At 54.5% G+C, this 12,613-nt stretch overlaps 1 protein-coding gene across 6 annotated transcripts in view; it reads left to right on the top strand.

The window, feature by feature from the left end:
- Positions 1 to 12,613, top strand: part of FANCA (FA complementation group A) — a 3,206,914-nt gene that overhangs the window by 859,714 nt on the left and 2,334,587 nt on the right. For all 6 annotated transcript variants that reach the window (XM_069646037.1, XM_069646039.1, XM_069646038.1 and 3 more), the window contains exon 13: positions 10,891 to 11,032. In XM_069646037.1, coding sequence (XP_069502138.1) covers positions 10,891 to 11,032 — 142 coding nt within the window. The remainder of the gene's footprint in view (positions 1 to 10,890; positions 11,033 to 12,613) is intronic.

The raw sequence follows: 12,613 nt of genomic DNA, 5'->3' as shown, positions 1-12,613 counted from the left end.
GCATATTGGTCACACACTCCATTCACCCAGGTCCCACCCCAAGGGTCTACCCACAACATACAGTCACTGGGAAGGCTCCTGCCAGTCTGGCCTGGAATTCCCCACGATACCATGTAGGGCAGTTCCACCCAACAGCCAGTCGGGGGAAGGGACAGAGTCAGGGCTTCCCAGGACTTTGGAAAAAACAAGGTGACAGGCAATGGAAAGCAAGAGGCCACAGGGGCCATCTTATCTCCTATCAGGAATCAACTGATTCCAACGGCAGGGCCGGGGTATCCGAAAATGGAGGATACTCAGAGCACCTGTCAAGTTCAGCATGGAGCTGCCACCAGCCCATGCCCTGCTCTGTGGGCCACACACAGGTGCCCAAAAACATATACTAGGGGCACAGGGTTGTACCCCCACCCATGGGTGCCATAAGGGTATCCCAAGGGTCTGTACACCAAATCAAAAAGAGGAAGAGCTGCACTGCCAGGAGTCCCACATATACTCCTGGGCAGAAAACAATACAGAACACATGAAAAAGGACTACAGAACAAGGACAGGGAGGCATTGTCCCTCTCATGCATTTCCAGCATCACACCGATATCCTAGAGGAAGGACTTGCCACTGAATGTAACATGCCTTTGAACCCGGCCATTGCTGATCCTTTGATATCTTTATGGCAAACCCCATGTTCCATTCCTTCCATCAGCGCCTCCATTTCTGGGAATTACAGGCCGGCTTGAGGAGACCCCCATACCTGTCCTCTCACACTTCCCCGGAGGGTCTTGTCATGTAGACGGCTATGGTGTCTTCTAAACCTACATCTTCTACATCCACTCTGCCCCCAGACAGAGAAGAAAAGAAGTAGATGCCTTGGCAAAGAAGGCATTCACATGCGGTAGCATGGCCCTCAAAGCTACGAATGTGGCAAGCAGTTTTGCCAAATACTCCTTCGGCCTATGGACAGCAGTGGAAAACGCTGCCCAGTATGTCCCGGAAGATGAGATGTGTGAGGGCTTCCTACAGCTAGTGGAGGATAGGAAGGAGGTGGCCAAGCAGTCGCTACAAAGAGGCCTGGACATCGCCGACTGTGTGGGCCGATCTGTGGCTTCGGCCATAACATTGGTGAAAACCCAGAGGTTTTTAGGTAGGTCTGCCTTCTCAAACGTCCAAGTGAAACATTTGGACATGCCCTTCGAGGGCGATCTTCTTTTCAGCCACAGAGCCGACAATTCCTTGGAGAAATTCAAGGAATCAAAACTTGCTGCCAAATCGTTAGGCCTATCCTGCCTTTAGCTTTGCCTGTAGGGCACGGGGTTACAGGGGTTCTCCAGCATGGGGTCTGGCATGGATTCACATGCTCATGAATATTCCCCGTCGTCAGGCTGGGAATCCTCGGTAAAGAAAAAACCAGTATCAGTTTCGTTTCTGATCTGTCTTTCGTAGTAATAACCAATCACTGGTCTCTGCGTCATACTGACCACAGCCAATGACTGCCCTCTACCTAAGCACCGCCTCTGGCAGCCATCTTCAGATTTTTACCGCACGTTCATGTGTTGGGATCCTCGTGCTATTGCTCTCGAGCGTTAGTGCTATTTTTTCGCGCTTTTTCACAAAAACTTCGATTCTTTCGGTCAAAAGAGCCTCAAGCTCCACCGATCCTACATCCGATCAACGGGGACCCGTGTCGGATTCATCTGTGCCCCTCAAGGGTGAAGATTTCGTCGAGCTACACTTCGGAGGACTCCAGAAGCTTCTCAGGCCCGGTCTCGGAGATGGCCCAGGAGAAGGGAAGCTCGACGCCCGGAAAGCTGTTCAGGGCCTGCCCTGGATGCCAGCTGCAGAACGTCTTCAAGGAGGACGAACACTCTTTCTGCCTTTACTGCCTTCATGGGGACAAGACGCACGTGGAGAAGGACTGTGCGTTTTGCGGCAACATGTCGGAACGGACCATGAAGGACCGCCATCAACGTCTCGCCAGCTGGCTGGAGGGTAAGAGCCCGTCTGGCGAGAAGAAGAAGAAATCTGAGCGGTCTTCTAAGACCTTTGAGGGCGCCCCGGCGACGGGGGCCCAACATAAGGCCAAGCACCGCGAGTCCGCTGGCACCGGGAGCGCCGAACGGTCGGGCTCTACGGGCGCCAGGCAGGGCGCACCCTCCCCGGCGCCATCAACCACGAGCCAACGCTCTGGGTCGGGTAAGAGGAAGGCCGAGCACCCGGCGAAGCTCCTGGAGAGACCCCGGTCGAGCTCTAAGGCAGAGGAGGAGCGTGGCAGTGCCCCCTCCCTCAAGGATAAGGCGGTGAGCGCACCTAAGGTGGTTAAGGCCTTGATCCATTCGACCAAGCCCTCTATCGAAACGGTCGCGGCGGCCCTGGCCCAGCCTGTGGAGGCTGCACCAGTGGTGGCGGCCTCGGGGCCCAGAATCTCCCTGCCTCCTCGGAGGGAGTCTTCTTTCGTGCCCATCGATAGGACCCCCGTGAAACCCTCCGTGGGGAAGAAGGGGGGGCAGGGCGTCGTCGTAGATTCGGCCTCAACCTCAGAAGAGGAACTGATCGAGGTCTTAAGCCACGGCCTAGGCGTGGAACAAGACCAGCCCGTCGGAATGGGCCCCGACGCAGGTGACGACGACGACATCGTCGAGGGTACCGACGGGGCCCCTGCTCGCCCGTCGGATTCCCCTCTGCCAGCGCCGCAAGACAACTCAGCGGCCATTTTGTTGGCTATACAGTCCTTATGCTCCGAGATAAGGACGAGACTACCGTTACCGACGGAGGAACCTCTCCCGTCGGGGGATCCAGAACCGGGACCTTCTGGTGTTCCCCCTACCAAGAAAAGAAGGATCCATCCACCGCCTCCTTTTCAACCGTCGCGCCCCGTCCAGCCCTCCTCCCCGTCCACCCGAGGGGATGATACGGGGACTGACACGGCAGCGACGGGTACGGACGACGAGGCATACGACGAGGATTTTCCGTCGTCGCCTCCCACCAGGGCTTCTCCGCCCGACGAGATTGGATCGTTCCACTCAATGATCGCCAGGGCATCCGAGCTTTTCCAACTCTGCCCTGAGGAGAAGAAAAAGGAAGGCTTACCAACGAGACCAAGAGGAAGACGGTCCTCGCAGTGCCTCTGTTGGACGACATTTGGGATGAGGGCCTTTCCCTCCTCAAGAACCCTTCCACGACGCCAGCGAAAAGAGACCGGTACGAGAAAAAGTACCGGGTCCCGGACTCGGCCCCCCTATGCCTCCGGGCGCAGCCTACCCCGGACTCCGTCGTCTCCGCGGCAGCCAGGAAGAAAGCGGGGGGGGGGTGCGGCCTCCACGTCGACTTCCCCGGACGGCGAGGGAAAGAAATTGGATGCCATGGGACGCAGAGTCATCACGTCGGCGGCGACGACGATTAAAGCGGCCAACGCCTTGGCTATCGTGGCCCGCTACGACAGGGAACTCTGGTACAAGATAGCTCCCCTGCTGGATTTTCTGCCGGACGACAAGAGGGCGGAGGCCCTTGAGATCCTGCAGGAAGGTGAGGTGGCCTCGGACCACGCCATCACCGTGGCGACGGACATCGCCGACACTGGGTTCCGCCAGATGGGCAACGGCGTTTGCCTTCGACGTCGCGGATGGCTCAAGGCTACGGACTTTCGGCAGGACGTCCAGACCAGGGTCCTGGACATGCCCTTCGACGGGAACAACCTGTTTGGGAAGACAGTGGACGATTCCCTTCAGGCCATCAAGGCGGATACTGAGACGGCCCGGGCCCTTGGAGTACTGCAGCAACGGCGGACGCCCTTCGGAGCGGCGGAGGCAAGGGCGCCTCCAAAGGTTCCGGCGGCGGTTTCGCTTCCTACCGTCAAGCGGCCCGCTCGTCGTCGCAAGAGGCCTACAGAGGACGAGGCAAGTCTGGCGGCCCCCGCCGTCGTCGCCAAGGAGGCCAAGGCGGCAAGGCCGCGTCCAAGCAGGATTGAACCGGCCGTGGGGTCGGGCCCCCACCGAAGCACCCCGGTGGGAGGCCGGCTGGCGGGCTTCGTCAGCGTGTGGGAGTCCATCTCCACCGACCGTTGGGTGCTGGACGCCCTGGCCCGGGGCCACGCGCTCGAGTTTCAAAGAAGGTGCCCGCGCGTCCCCCCCGTGGCCAGGAAAGAACTTCACGTCCCTCAACTTCTCCTGGAGGTAAAGGCGATGCTCAGAAAGGGCGCCATCGAACTCGTCCCAAAGAGGCTTCGGGGCTCCGGAGTCTACTCGCGTTACTTCCTCGTGAAGAAGAAGACGGGAGGATGGCGCCCCATCCTGGACCTGCGACGCCTGAACAAGTTCATCAAGGCGCAGAAGTTCCGGATGGTCACCCTCCAGCACGTCCTGGGTCAGCTGGAGGAAGGAGACTTCCTATCGTCGTTGGATTTGGAGGATGCCTACTTCCACATTCCCATCCTAAAGGGGCACCGAAAATTCCTCAGATTCGTGGTCCAAGGGCGTCATTACCAGTTCAAAGCCCTTCCCTTCGGACTGCGGTCGGCACCCAGGGTTTTCACCAAGTGCCTCGCACCGGTGGCGGCGCAGCTGCGCCGCGAGGGGATTCACGTCTACCCCTACCTGGACGACTGGCTCATCCGCGCCAAGACGAGGGAGCTCGCCGTGGTCCACACGGCAAGGACCGTCCAACTCCTCACGGACCTGGGATTCTCCGTGAACTACGCCAAATCCCACCTGGTGCCCGCGCAAGTCGCACTGTTTCTGGGAGCGAGGCTCGACACAGTGTCCCTTCTGGCCTCCCCGTCGGAGGAGAGGACCAGGACCATCTTGGGCAAGGTGCAACGGATGTTGGTGGCCGACGCGGCCAAGGTGAGGTCCATCAAGTCCCTCCTCGGGATGATGTCTTCCTGCATCTACCTCATTCCCATGTGCAGGCTCCGGATGCGCCCGTTGCAAGAGTTCCTGGATGCGCGCTGGATCCAGACGACGGGCAGCTTCGAGGAAAGGATCAAGCTCGACGAGAGTTTCCGACGAGCGATACGGTGGTGGGGCACCCGCGCGCATCTGACGGCGGGCATGGACTTCCAGACCCCAGCCCACCAGGTGACTGTGACCACGGATGCCTCCCTAGAAGGGTGGGGAGCGCACACCGAAAATCTGCACGCAAGGGGACTTTGGCTCCCGACGGAGAAGTCCCTGCATATCAACGTCCTGGAGCTCCGTGCAGTGTTTTGGGCCCTCAGGTCCTTCCTTCCGTCCCTCAAGGGCAAGGTGGTGAGGATCTTCACCGACAACACCACCACCATGTTTTACATCAGGAAACAGGGCGGAACCAGGTCCCCAGCGCTGTCCAAGGAGGCGCAGGACCTGTGGCATTGGGCCGTCGCCCAAGGGATTCTTCTGGTGCCGTTTCATCTGGCAGGGATAAAAAACACCATCGCCGACTCACTCAGCAGGGAGCTGCGCTCGTGCCACGAGTGGGAACTACGGCAGGATCTGGTGGATCGCCTCTTCCGACGGTGGGGCACACCCCAGATCGACCTGTTCACGACGGCGACGAACACCAAGTGCCGGAGGTTCGCCAGCAGGTTTCCCCAGACGAGGAGCATGGGCGATGCTTTCTCGTTCCCCTGGGAGGGCCTGTTCCTCTACGCGTTCCCTCCCTTGCCTCTGCTAATCCGGCTCGTCAACCAGCTCAAGAGGTCACGGTGCAGGATGATCCTCGTCGCACCTGCGTGGCCGAGGCAGATATGGTTCCCGGACCTTCTGGACTTGTCGGCGTCCCCGCCAATCAAGCTGCCGGCGGACGCGGATCTACTCTCCAGGGAAGGAGGCGCCATCCTCCACCACGACCCGAAGTCGCTGAACTTGCAGGCCTGGCTCCTGCAGCGTTAGAGTTTGGAGGATACGACATACCGGCCGATTGCAGAGAGGTTCTTGCAAAGGCCAGGGCGTCCTCGACTCTTAAATGCTACGGACACAAATGGAAGAGGTTCTCTGTCTGGTGCCACGCACAGAAGATTAACCCTCTACGGATTACGGCTCCCCAAGTGCTGCCGTACCTGCTGACGCTGGCCAAAGCTGGTCTGGCACACGCGTCCATCAAGATTCATCTTGCTGCGATCTCCCGATACACCAGAACCACGGGCCGGACGTCCTTGTGGTCTCATCGTCTGGTGAAAGAGTTCATGAAGGGACTGTTCAGATCGTTCCCGCCGGTGAAGGCTCCGGCCCCGGCGTGGGAGCTCAACGTGGTACTGACCAAACTCATGGGACCTCCGTTCGAGCCTCTGCACTCGGCCCCGTTGAAGTTTCTATCGTGGAAAACAGCTTTTCTCGTGGCCATCACCTCCGCACGACGAGTGGGAGAGATCCAGGCCCTTTCTTGCAAGGCCCCGTACTTGACTTTCCACGACACGAGGGTAGTGCTCAGGACGCACCCCTCCTTCATGCCCAAGGTACCGTCGGACTTTCATCTCAACGAACCCTTGGTGTTACCTGTGTTCTTCCCGTCGCCTTCGTCGCCGGCTGAGAGGACTTTGCACTCGCTGGATGTAGCTAGAGCGCTGAAGTTCTACGTGGACCGCACGAAAGGTTTTCGGAAGACGTCACAACTCTTTGTGAACTTTGGACCTGTCAATCAGGGGAAGGCTCTCTCGAAGGCTTCCATCTCCAGATGGCTCTCCGGCTGTATCATGTACTGTCACCGGTTGGCAAACCGACCGCTGCCTGGCCGTCCGAGAGCCCATTCCACCAGAGCGATCGCAGCTACCACGGCGTTCCTATCTGGTGTGCCCCTGCTGGACATATGCAGGGCTGCTACGTGGAGGTCGACGCACACCTTCACGAAATTCTACTGCGTCGACCGGGATTCCAGGGAGGAGTCCAGGGTCGGCCAAGCAGTGCTGCGCAACCTGTTCGCCTGAGGTGAGCCTGGTGAGGAGGTAAGATGCTTAATGTTGAGTTGATGTGATGCTTAATGTTGAGCCTTTGCCACCTCCCGTGGTTGTGCATGTGTGTACTGCTATGTATTCTTTATTCATGAGCATGTGAATCCATGCCAGACCCCATGCTGGAGAAGGAACAAGTTACTTACCTGTAACTGTTGTTCTCCAGCATGGGTCTGGCATGGATTCACATGCGAACCCTCCCGCCTACCCCTCTGCGGCTCTTCACTTGGTCATACTGCCACTTCACGTGCTTCCAAATCTGAAGATGGCTGCCAGAGGCGGTGCTTAGGTAGAGGGCAGTCATTGGCTGTGGTCAGTATGACGCAGAGACCAGTGATTGGTTATTACTACGAAAGACAGATCAGAAACGAAACTGATACTGGTTTTTTCTTTACCGAGGATTCCCAGCCTGACGACGGGGAATATTCATGAGCATGTGAATCCATGCCAGACCCATGCTGGAGAACAACAGTTACAGGTAAGTAACTTGTTCCATATGCTCCATATGGCAGAAGAGCACAGCTCACGCTGGGCAGGCAAGGGCAGTAGCGTTTCTTGCGCTCCAGAAGGGGCAGAGCGGCTTCTAGAGGTCAATTGGCAGCGTCAGTGGCGGGTGCGACCCAACCTCTGATGGTGCTTTGATTTCCCCTCTCGCAGCGCACCCGTTGGAGGATGGTTGACGGAGGACTTGCTCCAGTGGCAGGGAGTTACTTCTGATGCCTGGGCTCTACAGCTCATCCAATGGGTTTATTGTCTGTCTTTTCTAAGAAAACCATCAGACAGACCACCCCCACCTCCAATCCAACTGGGACAGGAGCTCCAGGAAGAACTGAGAGCCCTGTTGCTGAAGGGTGCCATGGAACAGGTGCCTCCCGAACAGAGAGGATCGGGTTGGCATTCCCAGTATTTCCTGGTGCCCAAGAAAGGAGGAGGTCTCCGTCCCATTCTGGACCTCGGGGCCTTCAACAAGTTCTTGAGGAAAGACAAATTCAGGATGGTGACGTTGAGAGAGATTCTCCACGCTCTCGAACTTCAGGACTGGCTGGTGTCCATAGACCTACAGGACACCTATTTCCATGTGCCAATTCATCGAAAGCACAGAAAGTTCCTAAGGTTCACCAAGGAGATATGCACTATCAGTTCACGGTGCTTTCATTTTGGTCTTACCTCCGCCCTGAGTGTCTTCATCAAGCTCATGGCGGTAGTTGCAGCTCACCTCAGGACATCCAGAGTCCACGTATTTCCATATCTGGACGTCTGACTGATCCGAGGGAAGTCTGTAGAGCATGTCTTGTCCCATCTGCAGGACACCTGCTCGCTGCTGTACAGGCTGGGCTTCTCCCTCAGCTTAAAAGTCTCACTTGACACCAGTCCAACGGCTCCAGTTCATCAGAGCAGACCTAGATATCCAGATATCCGGGGAAGGCTTTCCCTCCTGAGGAGAAAGTAGTCGGCTTGACACAGATAGTGGGCTTATTCCGGTACAGTGCCACTCTACTAGCAGCTTCCTTCCTCTGCCTCCTAGGCCTCATGGCTTCCTGCATTTTTCTAGTGCCAGAGGTCAGGTTGTGCACAAGATCGCTGTAATGGTTACTGAGAGATCAGTGGTCTCAGTACCTTAGCAAACTCTCGGATCTCCTCAGAGTGTCTGCGTCAGTGGTCAACGACCTGTCCTGGTGGGCAGACCGCAACAGTCTTTTGGTGGGGGAACCCTTCTGGCCTCCTTGGCCTCAGACACGAGTGGTTACGGATGCATCCTTGAAGGGTTGGGGTGCTCACTGCGAGGATCTTCAGGTAAGCGGCCTCTGGCCAACAACGGAAGCCAGGTGGCACATCAACAGTCTGGAGTTAAGAGCTATCAGGCTAGCCCTGAAAGTGTTCGCCCTATCTCTGAGAGAAAAGCATGTCCTCGTCTTGATGGAGAACACGGTGTCAATGCACTACCTCAACAAGCAAGATGGTGTGCACTCCCACCTCCTCTGCACAGAGGCGATGATGCTTGGGTTCTGGTTGCTGGAGAACAGGATCTCTGTCTCGGCAGTTCATCTGGCGGACACAGGAAACGACTTGGCAGATGCTCTGAGCAGGCAGAGCACGGTCTCACACGAGTGGGAAGTGTGTCAGGAAGTCCTAAAGGAGGTCATTTCTCTCTGTCTCTCTGGGGTACAGTGTTCGGAGCAGAGTTCAACAGGAAATGCAAACGGTTCTGCTCGAGGGAATTGCCAGCGAACGGTGCACTGGGGGACCCGTTTCTTGTGGATTGGACCTTCTCTCTCCATTACGCGTTCCCTCTGATTCCCGTCATTCCATCGGTTATCCGGAGGTTGAAGATGTTTCGAGCGACCATGATCTTGATCGCCCTGGATTGGGCGAGGAGAACGTGGTACTCCAACCTCTTGGATCTGTCCATCTGTCCACCTCACCGGTTGTCTCGGCGCCCAGATCTCCTAACCCAGTCGGAAGGCCGGATGCTCCATTCGACCCCTGAATCCCTCAACCTACATGCGTGGCTCTTGAAAGGATGAGATATGATGGCTGGGACCTCTTGAGGTGTAGCTGGCTGCACTCGGACCATCTACAAGATCTTTGTACCCGTGCGGTGGAGAAGATTTGAGCCGTGGTGCAGGGAACGCGAGACTGACCCCATCTCTTGCCCCACCACTACAGTGATGAAGTTCCTTCTGTCACTGGCCTCTGCGGGGCCTTCAGGTCAACACGGTCAAAGGAAATTTGGCAGCCTTGTCCGTGTTCCAGAGATCCCCGGATCAAGGTTCGTTTTTTACGATCCCGTTAATGGCACAATTCCTGAAGGGCCTTGTAAATAAGTTCCTGCCAACTCCCTTTGTTGTCCTAGATTGGGATCTTGATCTGGTTCTTACATTTCTGATGGCGGCTCCTTTTGAGCCTATGCAGTCTTGTTCTTTGCGGCTTCTCTCGTTGAAAACAGCCTTCTTGGTGGCTATTACATCTGCTAGGCGGGTGAGTGAGCTACAGGCCTATGCTGTAAGCCAACCTTCTTGCGCTTTTTCCACGCAAATGTTTCACTAAGGGTAAGACCTAGTTTCCTTCCCAAGTTTGTATCAGAATTTCACTTGTCACTGTCCATCGGCCTTCCAGTCTTCTATCCTCACCCTCACCCTTCTAAGCAGGAGGGACGGTTCCATCATCTTGACCCTAAAAGGGTGTTGAGTTACTATGTCGCCAGTGCAGCAGATTTTAGGAGAGCTTAGCCCGTAAGGGCCTGCTCATAACAAATCAGATGAGGAATCTGCGGGAGAAAAGCAATCCATTAAGGGAGAAATTACTTTACCGTAATGTTCTTTCTATGGATTCTTCTCCCGCAGATTTCTCATCTCCCCTCCCATCTATCCCCGCTCGGGAAGTTGGTGGTTGGTGCGCATCTTTCTATTTCACATGGACTTGGTGATGGTCCTCTGTGTCCATTTTCTGTCTTCCTGCTACAGTCCTAAAGCAATCATTTTTCTAACACTACCTTAGTGTTATTTTTTATTGTTCCTCCTTCAGAGGTCAGTATTACTTTTTTAAAGGGTTCATTAGCCTGTATTTTCCAGAGCACCACACATTGCATAGGAAAACAGAGAGAACAAAGGGGGGAACTGAAGCTGGCACATAGTGACGTGGTACTTGTACGACGCCTGACGTCATGCCCGAACCAACGACCAGAAGCCGAGCAAGACGGATCGATGGTCGATGTCCACTACGCCCCCTACTGAGAACATTCCGAAGCAGCAGAGCTGGAGGGAATATCTATCAGATGAGGAATCTGTGGGAGAATAATCCATACAAAGAACATTACAGTAAGGTAATATTTCCTTCAGCTCTCTTGGGTGGAGTACAACAGGTGTTAGTTTCTGCTTCACCTGGGACCCATAACGTTGGTGTAGACCAATGTTTTAAATATGTCATATTAGTTTGGCACAGCGGTTGATAATTATATTAAAGTGCTGCTTTTCCCTATGCAGCTATTCGTTATGTTCAGCATGGAAAGGCTGATTTCTCATCTGCAGCAAGTTCTGGAGAGCCAAGAAGTGAACTGGCAACACGTGCTGACCTGTGTTTCCACATTAGTGATTTGCCAGACTGATGCTCAGCCACTCATTAAAGGTAAGTATTCTATATGTTGCACAGCTGGTGGATAAAGGTTTGCACCCTTGTTTGGAGCGCAGCTGCTGCTTAATGGTACACACTATTATCTAGCACTGGCCTTACCCGGCGCGTCTCCGAGCGCCCTACAAAGTTAAAAACGGAGCAGGTGAAAGAGAAATTGCAATGCTTTTAGAACAAGATAGGACGATTAGGATAGGCAACGGATAGCAGGGAAGGGTGGTCTGGCTGGTTAGGATTGTTGTAAAAGAGCTATGTCTTGAGAAAGGGGATAATGAAAGGTGCAGCATAAATGTGGGGTTGGTGGATATTCCGTTCTCTGTGATCCCAATGGTTGAAGGCTTGTTTTTGTGTGGAGGTTAGTTTGCGGAGTTGAACGTGTGAAAGATTTTGATTTCTGTTGTTTGTGTGAGTGATGGATTTCAGTTTGTTGTGAAGGTCGGATTGTTTTTTAGGTGAATGTCCCTGTACACGATGAAGAGTCCTTTAAAAGCGATTCACTGGGATATTGGTAGCCATTGCAGTTGGCTGGTTACTCGGGTGAGTGTTTGGGTAGGTTTAGAATGATTCCTGGTGCGTCTGTATGACTTGCAGGGGGAGGCAAAAGTCTTGTTGCGGAGTCCAGCGAGGATAGCATTTCCTTAGTCCAACTTTGATAGAACTAGTGTCTAGACTCTACAGAAGTAATCATGGGGAAGGATGCGTTTTATCTTGCGTTGGAGGTGTACCTGTAGGTTGCATTGTTTGGTGATTAGTTGTGTTGTATAACGGATAGGTGGGGGTCGATGATGAAGCTTAGGGACTTGACTGGTTTAGAGCCGATATGTGTGTGTTGTACTTGGCGAGTTCCTTGATCCATGGGTGAAGCAGAGCTTGTGCATGGGGCACAGAAAAAGAGGTTTTCCCTTTTGCAATGGTTGAATTGAGAGAGTTTGTTCACCATCCATGATCGAGAGACTGTTTTGGGAGCGGGGGTGGATTTGTGAGGGCGAGGTGATTTGAAAGTATATTTGGCTGCATACATATTTGTGAAAGAGGATGTTGTGGATTCCAAGAGTCTGTCTGAGAGGTTAAACATATAGGTTGAAAAGGAGAGGTAATGGGGAGGATCCCCAGGGTTCCTCGCATTTGACTGGATGGGGTTTGATCGATAGGGGTGCATGGAGACAGAGTTTGTCCCATAAGTGAAGGAGGTAAACCACTCGACAAGTGCTTGAAAGTATTATTCTGTGCTATAGGATGTTTAGGAATATGTTGTGGTCTATAGTTGAGATGCATAGATTTCGAGTAAGACTAGAAGAGCTTCTTGTCCTTTGTCAGTGATTTTTGTGAAGATATCCAGGATGTGTAAAGGGTGGCAGTCTTGGTGCTGTGTCTGGGGTGCAAACCTAATTGCAAGTGTTTGAGGAGACTGATTGAGATGATGTGTTGCTGGAGCCAGCTTGTGACAAAGGGTTCATGATTCTGCCATGATTGAGATGGTAGTTCTCAGGGAACGTGGGTTTGAGGGATGGTATCTTGAGGAGGGAGTTGATTTGACCTGCTTTAAGTGTGTATGGGATGGTACAGTGTTGAGAGGCA

This window comes from Ambystoma mexicanum, chromosome 2p (assembly GCF_040938575.1).
Source record: "Ambystoma mexicanum isolate Mex_15411 chromosome 2p, UKY_AmexF1_1, whole genome shotgun sequence".
NCBI classification, from domain to species: domain Eukaryota; kingdom Metazoa; phylum Chordata; class Amphibia; order Caudata; family Ambystomatidae; genus Ambystoma; species Ambystoma mexicanum.
This window is presented reverse-complemented; position numbering and strand designations above follow the sequence as displayed.